At 31.1% G+C, this 18,748-nt stretch overlaps 1 protein-coding gene across 2 annotated transcripts in view; it reads right to left on the bottom strand.

Moving 5' to 3' along the window:
- LOC117167757 (importin subunit beta-1) overlaps window positions 1–18,371 on the bottom strand; it is a 32,526-nt gene extending 14,155 nt beyond the window's left edge. For both annotated transcript variants that reach the window (XM_033352921.1, XM_033352922.1), the window contains exons 1-6: window positions 17,868–18,371; window positions 14,117–14,175; window positions 13,848–14,030; window positions 11,809–12,162; window positions 9,110–9,259; window positions 3,315–5,176 (exon numbers count right to left, since the gene is read on the bottom strand). In XM_033352921.1, coding sequence (XP_033208812.1) covers window positions 3,315–5,176; window positions 9,110–9,259; window positions 11,809–12,162; window positions 13,848–14,030; window positions 14,117–14,175; window positions 17,868–17,928 — 2,669 coding nt within the window. In that variant the 5' untranslated portion in view covers window positions 17,929–18,371. The remainder of the gene's footprint in view (window positions 1–3,314; window positions 5,177–9,109; window positions 9,260–11,808; window positions 12,163–13,847; window positions 14,031–14,116; window positions 14,176–17,867) is intronic.
- Between the last annotated feature and the right edge of the window lie 377 nt (window positions 18,372–18,748).

Here is an 18,748-nt window from a genome sequence, read left to right as displayed (position 1 = left end):
TTTATATTAATTAAAAATAATGTTGTACAATCATCTGCTTAACCAGTTAAGCAATTTTTTTTCTTTTAAAAAATTGATCCATTCATTAATTACCAAATAGATTTTATTTTTAAAAAACTTACTTTAATTTTAATTAGATTTAATTCTTAAATGGTTAAGCATTGATTCGAAGCTAACTACCAATTTAGACTGAAATTATAAACATTTACTCTTCGAGTTTTCAAATATATTCAAAATAAATTTTTATTCTCAACATTGATTTCTTTGATTTGTATTCATAAATTCTAACTCTAGATTTCGTTTCTTTTTACGAGAACGTAAGTTCCTATATTTTCTTAATCTGAAAAAAACAGGAAAGTATTTCAACTTATTGTAATATTTGTAACGGGGTGACCACTGAATTTTCGGAGAAAACATACTTATAAATTACACTTTTCAAGTTAAAATGCATTACCTTCAAAGTTGCTTCAATTCCTTGAGAAAAACAACACATGCAGAACTCATTCTCAAAAGCTGTTGCATCGTATTTTTAATCTAACGACAAGACAATTTTTAAAACAGGATTTTACTCTCATTTTATACCTATTATTGACTAAAATTGAAGAAGTTAAACTCAGAAAAAATTAAAATTCTTCTGTAAAGATCAACATTTAACCGCGAAATTCTTGAAGATAAAAAAAATTAATTTAAAGACTCAGAAAACACAGTTATAAAATAAAAATATATTTAAAAATAACATTAAAAAGGGGAAACATCGGGTTAGAGGTTCCCTTCCTTTTCTCTCTTTTTTAAAAGTTTGAATACAGGGGCTGGATTACAGGGATTGTAGTGCAAAAGAAGCTTAAGGGCATGTGATACTTCGTCGTGTGGCCAATCGGGCACAGTTCCCCTGGCTTTTTTCCCACAAAAATGAAAATTTTTGAAAACTGGATTCGGAGATGCCATAAAATATCATAATGGACCTCCCCGGACGCTTTTTTGAGAAATAATAACAAAAAAAATGTATTGTGCTAAATAAAAATGTTATGCATGTGCATTATTTTGAGTTTAGGGTCGTTTTTCAGCTGTCATTCCAATAATTTGCAAATTATTTATGAAATAAACTTTTTTGACTACCTACAAACAAGGTTAATTCCGGGACATTAGTTACTATTTTTATTTTTAAATCCAAAGTTTTCGGCCAAAAATATTGTGTAGTTTGGAAGTAAAACTTGAGAGAATTTTACGACACACAACCTCGAAACATACACACACGTTTTTAACAAAATCAAATTTTTTTTATAACCCACAAAAACTTGTGCAGGGACTTCCGTTAGAATGTTCGCTATCATTTGCCAAATTTGTAAGACAAAATATTTATTGTTCTATAAAAAAAGGCGGGGAACCTAAAACTCGTAAAATCAATGATTTTCTAAGTATCACATGCCCTTAAAAATGGGAAATAGGGTCTAATCCAACTCAAATCAGACAGGACCCTACACTTAAAATCGCAGAATCTACTGATGGTGAAATGTCGTTTTTAGAGGAAATTAAGAGATATGTATTTTTATGAAAAAATTAAAAATCGATTTTCTCAAAAAATCCAACTTAAAATTTTTTCCCAATTTTTTTTTCTGAACTTGTACTTTAATAATCAAGATATCTTGTAAAAGTTCTACAAAAAACGTCTCTTGTTCTTTTGCCCGTATTATGCTATTGAAATTTTGAAAAGATCAAAAAAGTATCATTTCTAAACCATTTTTGGGACCGGGAGAATTATTTTCCCCCTAAAAATGTAGTTTTTAAATTTTTTCGTGAACTATGAATTATGTCGCAAAAGAACAAGATACGTTTTGCATCAAACTTTTTCAGACGTGCAAACTTTTATCTTAACATTTTTTCGTATCTATCATTGTTTCCAAGAAAAATTAGAAAATTCGTTTGCAACAAAAAAGAATTGTTATGGAAAAAAAATTATTCAGCAATCATCAAGCTTACAAGATATCTTCATTATAAAAGTAAAAGTTCAAAAAAAAAAATGATAAAAAATTTAAAGGCAGTTTTTTTGTTGAGAAAATCGATTTTTAATTTTTTCAGAATACGTAAAGTCTAATTTCCTCTAAAAAATAACATATTTCACCCTCAAGAGATTCTGCGATTTCAAGTGAGGACCCTGCCTAATTTGAAATGGATTCAGTCGGGTACTTTTTCCATAAAAAGAGGGAAAGATTAAACATATTTTTACATGTAGAAATTCACACCGACATTTTAAAGTTCGCCAAATAATGAAAATGGTTAAATGAGCAATTTTTATATGTTTAAAAACATTCTGATAATCAAGAATATTTTCTCTTTTGAAAATTCCATCATTGTTAATTAAATCGCGATACTTATAAGTATAATTAAATTTATTTCCCCAGATTTGTCATTTTGTTCTTACTATAATTATAACATTGAATCTTAAAAATACACTCTTCAGGTATGAAGTGCGTCCAATACCTATTTATAAATTTTTTATTGGTAAGAATTAAAAATAAAGTTTGATACTGCTTGAAACTCTTATACAGATTAAAGTGGCTCATTTTTCAACGTTTGACATTTCAAATTAAAAAGTATATATTTTTTAAATGTTCCTATTTTATGTTCTTTCCAGTTTTGAAATTTTCAAAATTGTTTGCAATTTTATAGTTATATTTGTGTTACCATATCTTTACTTATTTTTCACTTTATTTATAAATAATTTATGTAAGTTCTTTAATATTTTACAGATGCATTTTTTATTTCGGTAGACTATTATTGATATATACGTATACGAATTATATATCTTGCTCTGCATTATTTCTGTATTTTAATTATAACAATCAATTCTTAATATTTTGAATTTATATTTTTTTAAAGTTTAATTATCATAGATAATTCTAATAGTTAAACAACTAAATAAAACGGTCACTACACGTGGTAGCATATTTTTGAATATGTAGAAGAATTTTGAAGATGTGTAATTACCCACATAATTCAAATATCGTATAATTATAGAGAAAAGGGGAAAATTTATCGAGAATTGGGAGAAAAAAAGGGAAACGCAGGCGCATTCTGTGATCCCTGCATTTAAGAGTATCTCTTAAAATTTAATCGTTAAATTCCTGGATTTTTTTTTCAATTTTCAAAAATTTTCTACCTAAATCAACTAAAAACTTTGTTTTATCAAAAAAATCTCCCAATTCCCCAATTGAATGGCCACCCATTATAATTTCACTCGAAGAGAAAATGTAGTTTCTGGCGTTGGAACAGAACTAGTAAAAATCTCTAGATAAAATATCAAGACAGTTACTCACCAACTAGATGTAGCATTTGCGGCATTCTTCAATTTTCGGATTTCTTTGGTAGCCCAAGTCGCCAAAGTTTTCGTCTTGCCAGTGCGAGATCTCCTGCCTTTGGTGAGTAAACCAGCAATGGCATCAGTTTCAACCATGGGTAGCATCTTGGCTCCATAAACCATAACGAGATCACCGATGAGACCAACCGCGATTGCAACATTGCCATCAGAGTGATCGCTGTCCTGGGCAATGGTGGTGATGAAGTGAATGATGAATGGTACATGTGGCTCGAGCAACACGACATCAGGACTAACCGCGCTTTCATCATCTCCTCTCAAGCCCTGAACGATGCCTGTGTAGGCTTCGAGCACTCCTTCTCTCAACTCATTCAGATAATCGATCATATCATAATCGGTCTTGTCCACTTGCGCCTGAGAAGCTTGTGCCAGAGTCTGCAAAACTACATCCAGGTACTTTTTGAACTCCGATCCAATGCTGAGCGCAATGTCGCCAAAGACAGCGAGAATCTGCGGCTTGACGGACCGATGTACCGTGTTGTTTCCAAGATTCTCCAGCAACAAGGTCATGATCTCGTCGCAGTAAGGCAGCATTTTGTTCTTCATCGCGCGACAAATGTCACCTGTGACACCAACCGCCGCACAGCAGACTTGATATTCCGAGTGGTTTTTCAAGCCGAGGAACAGGAATGGTTTGAAAGCGTCCATGTACTTCAAGAAACCTTCGCCGAGAACTTCAACCAGGGTTGAGACAGCCATGAGAGCATCTTCTTGCACGCCTCCTGACTTGCAGGAATTTGAGTTGAACATTGACAAGAGCGCGCCCATGATAGCGTCCGAGATCTGCGGTGCATCCTCGGGAGTGACTTTCCTCAGTACCGATTGCAAAGTCGCGCACAGCAGAGATTGCAAATCGTTGTACTGGGCTCGATCAGAATGATTTTGAATGTGCGTCTCCATCTGCAGAACCTGCTGCAGTCTCTCGAGTATCACCATTGTCGTTTTCTGTACAGTTACATAGCAGTCGCGCGGAGAGTTCTTCACCATCTCCATGAGGGCCTCGTAGGCAGCCGAGCGGAGATTTGCCTGCGCTCCGTCAGGACGATCCGTCGTCTCCAAGAGTCGTTGGATTATAAAATCAAAGTATTGAGACATGCAGTAGGTTTCCGGCTGCTGTCCTTCTTCCGCCGTTTCAGCAGCTTCATAGCTCGCCTCGGCGAGTCCCGAAAATGCCCAGCAAACATTTGCTGCTACTCTGGGTTCGGCCTTGAGTCCGTTGACAAACGACTCCAACAACGGTTTCAGGTAAGTTTCGTTTATCGCTGCTTCTGGAATGACTTCGCAAATTCTGCCAAAGGTCCAAGCGGCTGTGTCCCTGACGACGACACTGGTGTCGTACATCAGTTCTATCAAGGTCGGCATGGCTTGTTCGGTTAAAGGCTTCAGGGTGTTGGGTTCCAGTCCACCGAGGATGGAGCCAAAGGTCATCAGAGCCGCGTCTCGATACCGCCAGTCCGGATTCTTGATGTTGTCCTTTATGAATGGAAGAACGTGTGGCACGATGGTTTCCTCGCAGCAAGAAGCTAGAAGCATTAAACAGACTCCAGCGGATTTTGAAGGATTCCAGTCATCCTCGTCGTCGCATTCCTCCTGTTTTGTTAACTTTTCCATCAGAACTGGCACCAAGTACTGCAAAGCTCCCTTTGCATAGTGTTTGGAAACTTTCGTTGGAGGTCGTCCTCCCTCGTGCGCTTCTCCTTCTTCCATCGACAAGTCGACTTCTTCTTCCGATACGTTCGACCAGAACTCGATACCCTGGAGCGCGACTTCGTCACTATCCGATTTCATTGCCTCGAGGGTAATCTGCAGAGATCAGATAAAAAAACCAGACAATTCAATAGAAATTCTTATCTCGGACTCTCCTGCTCGTGTTTAGCAGGACAATTAATTAAGACTTGTTTCCTTATAATTTGAGACAAGCGTAGAAATTAACATTATTTATGACTCTCAGAATCAAAAGAGCGTATCTAAAGTTTTTTTCCGGTATTTTTCACAAGTTTATTATAAATAATGGTTTTTTACTTTCTAGGGACTTAATTAATCAGGTTGGCGTTTCGAAGGACGATTTTAAATTCCCGGTAATTTACCGGTCAAGTTTCTCAGTTTTACTAATCAACTAAATGTAACATATTAATATTTGCCGCAAAAAGCAAACATTCATTTTAGTCCATCTCCTTCATTCTAAAATCCATTAACACAACAGAGCAAAAAATGGCTAAATAAATTATTTTAAAAATAAAATTATAAATCTTCAATTAAAATAGTTGAAGTTTATGCCGAAAAGATGAATTTTCAACTAAAATAATAAATATTTAAATGCGTAATACTGAAATTTTTAACCGTAAAGAACTTTTAATGAAGGAGATACAAGAAGATAAAACAAAATATAGATTTTTCTCCAAATTTGTGGATTTTCAACGAAGCAGTTGAATTTAAAATTTTAAAATACACATTTTCCATCAAATTATAGAATTTTGAACAAGATCAATTTTCAACAAAAAATGCATGTTCAAATTTCAAGTTGAACGAACTAATTTTCAACCAAACTGATAACTTTTAAACTGAAATTATGAACTTTCCACTGGAGTAGTTGAAGTTCATACAAAAAAGTGAATTTTTCACAAAATACATAATTTTTTAAACAACCAGTTTAATTTCTAAATTTAAAAAATCAATAATGAATTAAGATTTAATTAGAGTATACTAAGATTATCTCACAAAACTGGGAAGTCACTTTTATAAATTGACCAAAATTATTAAAATTATGAAAACTTGAACTTTACTATGATCAGAAGTGAATTTCCCGGTTTTAAATTAAATTCCGATTTAATTAAAAATTTGTCAATAAGACAGATGAATTTTTAACCAAAAAGATGAATTTTTGTTACGAAAAAGCTAAATTTGGAACTAACAAAGATAAGTTTTCAACCGGAAGTGTAAGTAAAATTTTCAGTTAAAAAATTATGCTTTCATAAAAAAACAGATGTATTTTTAAAACAAATTTAATTAAACTTTTAACCAAGCAGTTTTATTTTCAACGAATAAGATGAGTTGACTAATAAAATGAACAATATATAACTGCAATACTTTTATTTTGAAGAAAAAAAAACAGTAATTTTAAACAAGGCTACGATTTTTCAAAAAAATATATGAATTTTCAACAAAAAAGTTGAATTTTCAACTAAAAAATACCAATTTTCAATCAAACTAATGAATTTAAAACTAAAATGATGAATCTTCATCTGGAATTTAGGCATTGCAAACGAAGAGATACTTTTGTGAGCAGAGTTCAATTTTGAACCAAGCAGTTTTATTTTCAACCAATCAGATGAATTTACAACTAAAATTACGAATACTTATAATATATTATTATATTATATTATGAATTATTATAAATATAATAATTTAATAAAAATAAAAATATTATAAATTAATTATTATATTGTATTAATACTTGAAATCGATATATTTTTAAAACTATTTATTTTTATTTATAAATGGTGAAAAAACTTGTTAAAAACTTAATACCAAAGCATTTAATACATTTTACCTAGTCAAAACCATGCCCATATTTTCATTACAAAAATTAATTTTCAGTCAATGAAAAAAACGAATTTTCAACAGGGTAGTTTATTTTTCAACCAGGAAGATGAATATTCTATTAATCAGAACGAATGGAATTTCAACCAAAAGGAATGAATTTTGTACAAAATATATGAATTTTCAAGCAGATACTTTAAAATTCTCTGAGAATTCCAGGTTGTCCAGGTAGGGTAGACACCCTGCGAGACAAGATTTTGACCCAGAAAGCAGAATATACTTTTTCGAAGGTTTTTGATATGCTGAATCCGAATCTGATGTTCAAATTTCTCAATTGGCTCTGATTTCCGAGATATCCTAACCAAAAATTGCAAAAACAGTGATTTTTTCCCCTAAACAGAGGTAAGTTCACAAACATAAAAATGTCAAAATGTGATATCTCAGCAAAAACAAAAGATGTTTTAGCAAACTCAACGGCATTCGAAAGGGCGAGACTTATACTTTAAAATGACGTTTATGGTTTTCTGAGTGAATGAAAAAATGCGATGCTACATAACCTAAAATATAGGCAAAAATTACTGTTTTTGCATTCTTACGTTAGGATATCTCGGAAAGCAGAACCAATTGAGAAATTTTAACCTCAGATTAGGATTCAGCATGCCAAAAACCTTCGGAAAAGTATATTCTGGTTTCTAGGTCAGAGGGTCGACCTGATTTTGTCGGCTTGTGTAATACTTCTCGGACATTTCCTTTTCCACGTTCAATATTCATTTTAGTACAATCGACTGAAATATTCCATTCGCTGAAACAAATTCCCAACCTTTTCCTATTGTTTATGATTCGAATAAGGAATATGATTTTCTTATTTAAATTAAAAGAATGAAAAAAATTATTTCCTGACCAGTTGTTGGTCATTCTTTATGAAGATAAATGAAAATTGGTCGAAAAAAACATTGCATGATCTTATATTTAACAATTTAAATGAGATGCTTTGGACGTTGAGATAATCTCATTTTTATCCATTAAACTTTGCTTTAATGGAAATTTTAATCTCGGTTTCGGAATAAAATTTTCAGTCATGGTTACTATAGAAATCCAGTTTCAAAACTCCATAACTTTTCCAAGTTTTCCCAAGCCGACTTTTGAAAAAATTCCAGATCTACTACCAGTAGAATGTGTTAAAATTGAAAAAATTCAACACATGTTACTGGTTTTTGATTAATTTACCCGAAACCTCCTGTTAATTACTCGCCCTGAAAGTAGTAAAATAATGATTGGGGACTCGGAAATACGCGAAAGAAAACAAATTCTAGTCATTTGTTTCAAAATTCGACGTTTTCAGCGCACTTTTGAAAAAAATTCAAGGTATACTTTTAGTTAAAATCCAGACAACTCTATTCTATTCGAAAATTTATAATTTGAGCTGAAAGTACTAAAATAATTCTTAAAACTCTGAAATAGGTGTGACTAAACATTCGTCATTTAAATTTTAGTTTAAATCTAGTCAATTTCAACAAATTCTACTGGTCACAGACTAATTTAATCAAAATTATCAATCAACGCAAATGGGAAGGACTGTTAAATACTGATTAAATTCTAAAAGAAAACTTACGAATATTACAAAATTTTGGAATTAAAATCATACTATTTTTATTTGTGAAAAAAAAAATCAATTAAAAAATTTATAATTCGCTTGTATTATTAAGATTCTAAAATAGGCTCGACTAAAACAATTCCAGTAATTTTGTCAAAACTCCACCACTTTTCGAGAACACTTGAATAATATAACTTTCATTGTGTTCCAAAGTTAGAAGATCGAATTTCTAAATATAGATTCTGCAGTATGCTTTCAGAAAAGTTTTTTAAGCTTCAGGACAAATAATATATTTTTGACTCGAATGGTTAGTTATTAATAAGCTGTGAAGCTATTTTTCGTGACCTAAAATCGCTCCTTTTCACAATTTTCTTTAAAAACGTGGAGAGTTATGAAAACCCTTCTGCTTTTCAAATAATGTAATAAAATGAAATATAATATTATTAGATTTGAAATGAGCGTTTAGATAACAGTAAAGGTTTAACAGCTAATAGATTTCTAACAACCTTCGGTAATCTGGGTGAAGGCCAAACTATCTAATCTTTCGTCAGATCGTAATAGAGACTTTTGTTTATAATACTTGATGTGAATTATATACTTACGGGGAAGAGGGCTGGACTCATGTATGGTTCCATGTACTGATAATACAAGGACATTATTTTTACAAGACATTGTAACGCCGCGACCCTGACTTGCGTGTTCGTGGACTGTGTTGCTTCGCATACAACCTCCATGATAAAATTTCTTTCGGTCTGAAAAGCAGAAAAAAAGGGTATAAAATCCTTACAATGCGTCTGCATATAATGAATGAAAAGCGGGCGGTAGAGAAAATTTTGGGTGGTTGCAAAAAGTTCATTTTCAAAACTCCCTGGCCAGCTTTTCAATTTCCCTTACCATTGATCATCAAAGATCAGAATTTTAATCTTGTACAATTTTCAAATAGGACGTGGCCAAAAGAGTATTGCCTAGCCAAACGATATTCCATAAATACGAAGTTTTTAACATTACTCTTACCAGCAAAATCATTGAACATATTTTTAAGATTTTTTAAGAATTTCGACCGATCTCAAGGGATTTTATAAGATTTCAAAGGATTTCAGTAATTTTAAGGGCTCTCAATTCGGGTTTTAATACATTTATCAGAATATCAAAGGATTCATTAGAACTCACAAATGTTGCAGAAAATATTAGCAGATTGCATGCAATTTCACGGAATATGAAACATTTTTATAAAATTCCAAAGGATTTATTTGCAAGAATTGAGGCATTTCAAATACACTGTAAAAAATACGTTTTAAATTTGCACTTCAAAGTGTAAATTTACACATATAAAATGTCACTTTTGATGCATTAAAATTACAGGTTAGAAAGCAAATTTCCACATGTTATGTAGAATGACGTCTCTTACAGATTTAATTCTATGACTTTGCATAAATTCATACGTCTTAAAAATCACTACTTTCAGAGTGTAAAAAAAGGAATGACGATGTACATAGTCAAATTCCCCAGACTGGTGAAATTACCGACTGCGCATAAATTTCTATTTTCTAACGAAAATTTCTCCACTTTACAGTGATTTTAGATTCGTCCGTATAATATTCCACATTTTTGTAATTTTCGCGATAGAGCTTTTTTTTCACTCTTTTGTTCGCGTGTTATGAGCGAACGTACATTTTAGTTTACAAACTTTATTGCTCAATTTCAGCGAAAGCATAAATGCGAGTGACTGATTTTAAATTATAAATTTTATGCCATATACGCTTGCGTAATTATAAATATATTCTTAATATGATCTTAATGATTTAAGTATTTGAAGTTAGGTTGATATTTTGGAGAAATTTTCCACTTTTCGTTGTTCTATTTTACGTCACATATTAAATTTCAGTTTTGTTGAGAATTTTACACTTTTGTTCAATTTTAGACATTTCTCTACTAATTTCACGCCGCTGCGCTTGAGTCCACTTTTTACATACGTTTAGTGTACTAAAATTCCACAACCTTGTTTTAGTGTATTTGAAGAGATTTTCATATAATGTCAAGGTTATATGAACTCCAAGAAATTTTCAAGCGCTTTTAAAAATTTCAAATTAATTTCGAAAGATTTAAGCCATTTGAAGGAATTTCCAAAATTTTCAATGGCTTTAAGGGACTACAAAATTTCATATAGTTTCAAAGAATTTCCTAAGGTTTTAGATTATTTGGAACGATTTTTTTGAGAATGTGTCCTAAGCCGCAATATAGAAGAGAATTCGAGATATTTGTGAAAAAGAGAATGTGCAGAATTTTGCGATTTATGAAAATTTTTTGTCACTGAGTTATGCATATTTGAATTTTTGGCTTTGTTAAAAAAGCACATTTTTTCTTTAAACTATAACTTTTTACCTAATATATTTAAATATATTTCACATTTATCCAGATATTTTTCAATAAAACGATTGAGCTCTTATATTAGATTAAGAAATAAATAATAACTGGGCCCACACGTTCAGAATTTTATTATACATTTCTTCAGATTCAAGTCTTCAGGATCAGAAGAGGAATCACTGTCTGTTCTAGATAATTAAAGAGCTCAATCGTCTTACTAAAAATATCTGGATAAATGTGAAATATATTTAAATATATTGTTAAAAAAACTTTTTATTTAAACAATTTTTTGGCATTATTTTTGTAACTTGAATTATTTCATGCAAAAAATTTAAAAATTCGGTTTCATAAAAAAAAATCTTCAAACGATAAAAATTGTTTAGTCCACGTAAAATTCATAGGAAATTTTCCTTATACGCACACATATTTTTTTTAAATATTGAACAAAAATGGTGGGTATTTCCATAAGCCAACAGTGAAGAGAATTTTTTTGCTTATGACAATTGAATTTTTGTGTTTTTCTCGGAATCGGTGCAATTAACAATTTTTCTTATTTATTGTTTGCAAGAAAAATGCGAGAATTCGATTTGATGAAAAAAAATTCTTCTGGCCACAAAAGCTATTTAACTCGCATAAAATTCGCATGGTATTTTCCTCATGATAGTATAAATTCAACGAAAAATGTAAATAGAAAAAAAGTAAGAAATCTCCGTAAACTTTTTTCTCACAAATCGCTAAAATACGTATCGCCTAATTCCCTCTAAAAAATAATAAAATAATATAATCTTCCTCAACACAAGTCAGTTTGACAGAATGTTTGGTGACGCGTGGTGGACTTAATCAATCGAGTATCGTTTTGGCATTTTAAATTAAGATCATTTCTCCGACCTACGATCACCGCCCTGAAAAGACAAGCAAATAACTGAGAAATACAAACCTCTATTTCAAAATTTCCTTTGGTAAATTCGAGAGAATTAAAAAGAGCGCTTGTTGCTGCAAGTCGAACGTGATTCGATGTGTTGGAACTCTTCATACCGTGAATGATAGCTGTTAATATTTGGTTCGACTGCGTTACAAGCACCTCGCTTTCGATTTCTTGACAAATATAACCGATTGTTTCAAGCGTAGCTTCTTTAACCATTTCTGTACTGTTCATATTGGTCACGTTATTAACCAGGTAAGGTATGAGTTCGTTCCATTCTCTAACTGGCAGCTCAGCAACAGCAACATAGGCTACACACTGAGCTGCTGAACTCGGCCTATTGTTCTCTGTTCCTAGTGCTCCTAATATCTGTAAAGTCATTATTACTAGGAGGTGAATATTTAACATAATATTATAGTGGGTACCTTTTATTTCTCAATCATAGATTAGAACGACCGTTCATAAACTACGTTGCCAGTTTTTTTTTGAGGAACATAGATTGCCCCCCCCCCACAAGTAACACAGCTTAAAATTCTTTCAAAATAGAGGATTTCACAAACGTAGGGGAATAAATTATTCTAAATTAATATAATGTAAATATTAAATTGAATTCGCTATGAATTAGTTTAAATTTCTAAGGTCTCAAGTCCAAATATATTGAGTTTCCAAGAAGACGAATTTAAAAAAAAAGTCTAGCCAAACAGCTCCGTTAAAAAACAAATAATTGCATTTTCAGACAAAAGAGGTCAATTTTCAACAAAATAGCATAGCTAGACTTTTAATCAAATAGTTACATTTTTAAGGCAAACAGACGATTCTTTGGAAGACATTTAAATTTTAAGCACAAAAGTTCATTTTCAACCAAGATATAGGACTTCTACCACAGAAGAAAAATTTTTCGATTAAAAAAAGACAAATTTTTAACAAAGTAGTGGAATTTTGGACTAAAAACATATGAGTATCAAAATAGTTGAACTTTCAACCAAAAAATATTCAAACGCAACCAAAAATATATGAACCTCCAATAAAAAATTTAAAAAAAACACACAATTTTTCGAAGACAGCTGAATTTTAAACAGAAATGTTTAATTTATAAAAAAAAGACTTATTTTCAATCAAGAAAGAAGAGACCATAAAAAATTATATTTCTACAAAATAGTTTAAGCTTCAACTTATATAAGATAAATTTCCAACCATAAATATCAAATAATGAAATTTTCAGAACAAAATTTTTTTACCAAAATAGTTAAATTTGTTACTACAGGTAAACCTTATAAAAATGAATTTTTAACCAAGACGTATGTTCTACCAAAAAATACGAATTATTAACCAAATTTCTGGATTTGAAGCCAAAAAGGCGAATTGTTTACAACATCGTTGAATTTTCAGTCCAAGAATATGATTTTTCCCAAAAAAGTTAATTTTACAGCAAATCGTTAAATTTTGAATGAAACAGTAAAATTTTCAAAAAAAATTAAATTTTCCACCAAATTATTTAATCTTTTAATTTAAAATGAAATAGTGAACCAAAACAAAAAAAGAATCTTCAACTAAATAAAGAAATCTTCAACCAAAAGAGACGTATAAGAACCAATCAGTTGCATTTTTAACCAAAAAAGTAGAATTTTCAACCAAGGAGATGAATTTCCAACTAAAATGATGGATCTTAAAAAAATTCAAGAAAAGAGTTCAACATTCAACACAAACAATGAATTGTTACCAACAAGATTAATTTTCAACTTTCATCCAAGTAGCTGAAATTTGCACCAAAAAAAAGAGATTTTTGAACAAAATAGTTGCATTTTTAACAAAATAATAAAATGTTCAATTAAATATTACAATTTTTAACCAAACGAGATAAATTCAAAACCAAAAATATAAGAGTAGACTAGAAATAAAAGTAGTTGAATTTTATTATTGGATTATATTGAGTTCGCATTTGAGCGAGAAAAAGGGTAAGTTTTTTGAAAACTGAGTTCTCAAAACTCAAATTTGTAACGTAATTTATGGACAACCCTTTCTTTCCGAAGGACTAAAAGGAGGATTTTTCTCACATTGTTCTTGATGAATTCCCTTTTGTCTGCAGGAATAGCGAGCCATCGCTGTTGGTATTGGGATTTTAGGGCCAAATCTTTTGACGTCAGCTGATTTTTAAGTTGTAGTCCGGCTGCCATGCGTGCAACGACGCTTGCAGCTGGAGTGACGAGCACGCCGCTGAGTCGTTGAACGAATTCATTCTGTCAAAGAAAACATTTGGATAATTTCAATATATCTTTTATATAGAAGAATGATCGTTTGTTATTTTGTATATTAAACTACTTACGAAATTCGCTTGAGCTGCCTGTTCAAGGAAATTTTGTGCTGCTTCGAGTTCATTTTTATCTAAAAATAAAAAAAAAAAGATAAAATAAATGTTATCAATTTCGAGATCGATTAATTAAAACTAATATTGTCGTTTCTTGCAAACGAGATTATAAGGTTAAAGGAAGCGGAATGGGACTACATTTAAAAAGTTTTAATCTTAAATAATAAAATTTCAAACCCTCTATTTACAATTTTTCATTGTAGAAGCCGCTCAACTGAAATATTATTACATTTTAGTGACTGAATTCTAAAATTTTAAATTATCAAATTGTTATCTTGAAGAATTTATACTTTAAATCGTTAATTTTTAGGATATGAATTTTAAAAAAAGTTTCCATATTTAATTATCAGGGTTGCTACAAGAGTTTTGTTTCAAAATACCATGACTTCCAGGTCTACTTTTTTAAGTTTAGCCAATTAAATTTAATTGTAACAAATTATAGCAGTTTATCAATAAGTTTTATTGAATTTAAAACAATCTTCAATAATATTGTTATCCAAGTGAAAAACAGTATTTTTTAATGATAAACATTTTTTTTATTACTTTAAGAACAATTTATGCAAAGATTAGGATTACATTTGAAAATAATATTAATATAAAAACTGAGCTTTTTAACGAAGTTAAAATAAAACTTTTAGATCGCAAGAACTATTAAATGGTCTATGTTAAAATTTATAAAAATTTAATCAGTTCAGGAATTCTCTTCAAAACCTTCCCGTTCTTTTTGCTTTTGCTACTGAATGTTTCACTTTTTTTCATTTAATTCTTGCACTTTGGTATTTTCTCAGGTTTTCTATTCCAATTAAAAAAAAAAAATTCGCTATAAAATACTAAATTATTAAACTTTAAAATAGATACGATTAAAAAAGTTCCAGTCATTTTTGTCAAAATTGTATATCTTTTCTAGGTTTCCTAGTTTTTTTTTTAATTCCATGACTTATCTAGTTCTGTTAGCAGCCCTGATTATTCTACTTCAAATTCATTTCATTTAAAATTAAACCCGTTGGTCAAAAAAAGGCCCGAACCACTCAAACAACAATTTCAAGAAAAGGAGAATCAACTTAAATATGCATTAGTAATTATAAGGATTCATTAAAAATAAAGCAAACAAACCCTTTTATACCATTTTTCCTAAGTTTAAAAGTTATTTTTAATAAAAATCGACAAAAAAATGCATTAGAGAGGAAAAGAGGAGCTTAATAATATTTCTGCTAAGATCCCTTTTCCCGTTTGTCTAAAAAGGGTCTAAACATAAATATGAATTAATAATTTTATAAATACTTTAAAATTAGACTAATAGACTCTCATATAGTTTTTACTGAGTTTAACAGTTGATTTTTAATAAAAATTGACATAAAATTCCTTACAGTTAAAAGAGGATCTTACTAATATTTCTTCTAAGATCCCTTTTTCACCATGAATTTTATGTTTGCGTTTTTGGAAAATTATACTCAACTTTTTACTTGCCTTTATTTCTGCATATTATTTTAATTTTCCTGTTTTCCTTTTTATCTTTGGAACAGCACAGAAAAATCTAAATTGTAACTTTATTTAAACCTCTTTAATTAGTGAAAATCATCGGAAGTTTTTGTTTTTTTGTGATACTTTTAATTTATGACAATTTGATTACAGTTCATGATTTAGCTTGTATTTTTGTTTGCTGAAGGGTCTTCTGATTCACTTTATTTTTTAGTTTCAATATATTATCGTAAATCGTGAAGACACCTTTCTCGGGATAACTGATTGAATGAAATGTTAAGAAATTACAATTGTTTAAATAATTTTGTTCTTCCACAAAATCGTGAAAAGTTCATATTTTCTGAAATTAATGATACAATGAACGAATCTTGAAATATTTGTTTGTTTCGGTGCAATTGTTTAAACAATTACTATGTGCTTGAACAATTTTTTTCGAAACAACGTCGTAGCTAATGAATGCTGGAGGTAGTGTTTTTCATGAAAGACCTTGTAGTTATTTAAACAATTAGTACCAGTTCCTCCCTTTCATAGGAAATATGGACAAAATTCCACTTTTTCGAATCTCTTATGCTATGTCGCTATTAATCAGTATTTTCTTTTATTAACAAAATACATCTAAAAAATAAATCCATCACATAACTGAATTAAAAATGGTTAACAAATTATTCTTGTCAAAAAATAGGGTATGAGTTCTAAAATAAGAAAAAATACTTAATAATAGGATATATTCTGAGAAACGAAAGAAACTTTATTTCTCTCCATCTTGCGTATGAAAAGCCGTAAGTGAATAATTTGGGTTTAAACAATAGCAAACTTTCTTTCAGAGAAAAAATCTGTCTTAGCATTCATTAACTGCGCTATTGATTCCAGAAGGTAGTGACTTTTCAAGATTAATGAGAGAAAAAAACGGTTATAACAAATTAAAAAGGTTTAAATAATTTTCAAATATCGCTAAAAAATGTAAGTATATAACTTTGTAAAATTCATAGGGGAAAAATTGCTTCAAATAATGAAAATTATTTAAATAACTACCAAATCTGTTTAACAAATACTATTCTTTAAATTGATCTAATGTATCACTTATGGTGGGAAATGATGGCTTTTAACGATTTATAGAAATAAAAATAGTTTGAACAATTCAAAATTATTTATACAATACTGGGAATCTTGTCACTTAACGAATGAAAATGATTCATGTTTAAAAAGTTCTAGAAAATACTGTCCGTAGCATATACGCAAGTTATGGCGTGAAAATTATTCCTCGAACATTCCTTGACAAGTGATTAAATTTTAATTTGCAAACATTTAATAAAAAGTACTTCTTGATGTTGACCAACTTGAAAAAAACCCATTAAAATTCTTTTTCCGGTAAACGAACCCATTCGAGGGGATCAATCACTAAAAATCGAAATTTGAATTTTTACAGGTGTACATTTGAACCATCCAAATAGAAAATTCGACATTTTTGAATAAAAATAAGAGCTGAATATATTCTTGAGACGAGACGTCTCAACTGCGAAATACATATCTAATATTTAACTAAGCTTCGATAAAAAACGACCTCTATCGACCGAACTTTTTGCAATGACCAAATATGCCAATATAATACAATTAAATTAACAATAAATCGTTCCAGATCTTGGAAATATAAACGACTTTTAGGTCATATTGAAATAATCCTACATTCTCCACCCGAGATAGAATGTCATGTTTTTATACTTCTAAAACCGCGAAAAGCTTGAAATAAAACATTTTTTATAGGTTAAACGTGAAATCCGCACGCGGTTATATTACAACGCCGGCGAGGGAGTACGTTAAAGGTGGAGAATGGAGGACTGTCAATAGTTTTCCTGTAGGAGAGAAAGCCCTTAGCAACAGTCGAATTATTCGTTATACTATCTTTACAATGTGCAAAAATAACCCGAGATTTGTGAAATATGGGCTTTCGGACGAGCAGCGATAAGCGGAAAAAATGTGAGATTGACGCAGCAACTGGCAGGGATGAGTTTCTTGTCATCGAGTGGGAGCGTTGGTTAAGCGGGAAGAGATAACTGGGATAAATCATGTCCGTGGAATGATAATTTTTCGAGATCAGAGAGAGGAAGACAAGATTGAGTGAGAAATGGATATGGATTCATCGGGATTGATGGACACGAGGATCGGTAGATGTGTGAAATTTTTCGCATCGTGCACCTGGTTATTTCGACGCAAAGTCGCGGAAAATTCTTACCTGGTGAAACGGTCTTTTCGAGGACCTGTATCAGCTGCAATGTGGTCGGGTCCATCTGCATGGCGTGGCAGTTATGAGCCCTTGGCACTCCGTGTAAAAAAATGTAGTTTTATGCGTTGAACGATACGTTAATGGACTCGTCGCGACCGGCAGATGCCCACATGTAGCCACCGAATCTACTGCTCGACGTACCCCCTTCCCACGCTGCTGACTTCCTTCCCGGTCGTCGCGTGCCGCGCAGGGATATATCGTTCGTTGGCAACCAAGGGCAACTTGAAAAACGCTCAGACAGCGCCAATTGAAGGACAATCGCGAAATGGAAGACGATCGACGAAATGGCGTTAAATTGGCAAATAGATTGAGTGGGGGATATCAAGGAATTTTTCTAATTATTTAAGAGGGGGAAGTGACTCAAACGGTTTTCTGAGTTTAAATCTTCCAATGATTCATGAGCACGTTTGGAACTATTTCGTGCTAAAGGCCCGCCGAATACCGAATGCACACACTTTCTGGACCTTTTTCTGCGATTTCAGCGCCACCTTTTTCGATTTTATTCATGTGCAGAATTGGAAAGATTGAAATCTGAATTATCGACGTTTGGATAGGAAGATTTCTGTGGGTATTTAAATAAAAACCCGCGAAGATTTGAATGGATTAAACTATGAATTTTATATGTTAGCATATTTAACAGAGTTTTAGTGCAATTTAAAGATCCAAAAATAAATATATTAAATTAAAATTAAATTATTAACCTTCAAGACAAACTAAGAATTGCATAATTTTTATAATAATTTTGAATACTCCAATAAGATTGTGTTGCAAATAGATTATCTGCTTTTTTTTTTAGTACCCTACCGAAAGAAGTCTCAGTATATTCTAAA

The sequence above is a fragment of the Belonocnema kinseyi genome, chromosome 2 (assembly GCF_010883055.1).
Source record: "Belonocnema kinseyi isolate 2016_QV_RU_SX_M_011 chromosome 2, B_treatae_v1, whole genome shotgun sequence".
Lineage (NCBI taxonomy): Eukaryota > Metazoa > Arthropoda > Insecta > Hymenoptera > Cynipidae > Belonocnema > Belonocnema kinseyi.
The sequence above is the reverse complement of the archived record's forward strand: the minus strand, read 5'-3'. Positions and strand labels throughout refer to the sequence as shown.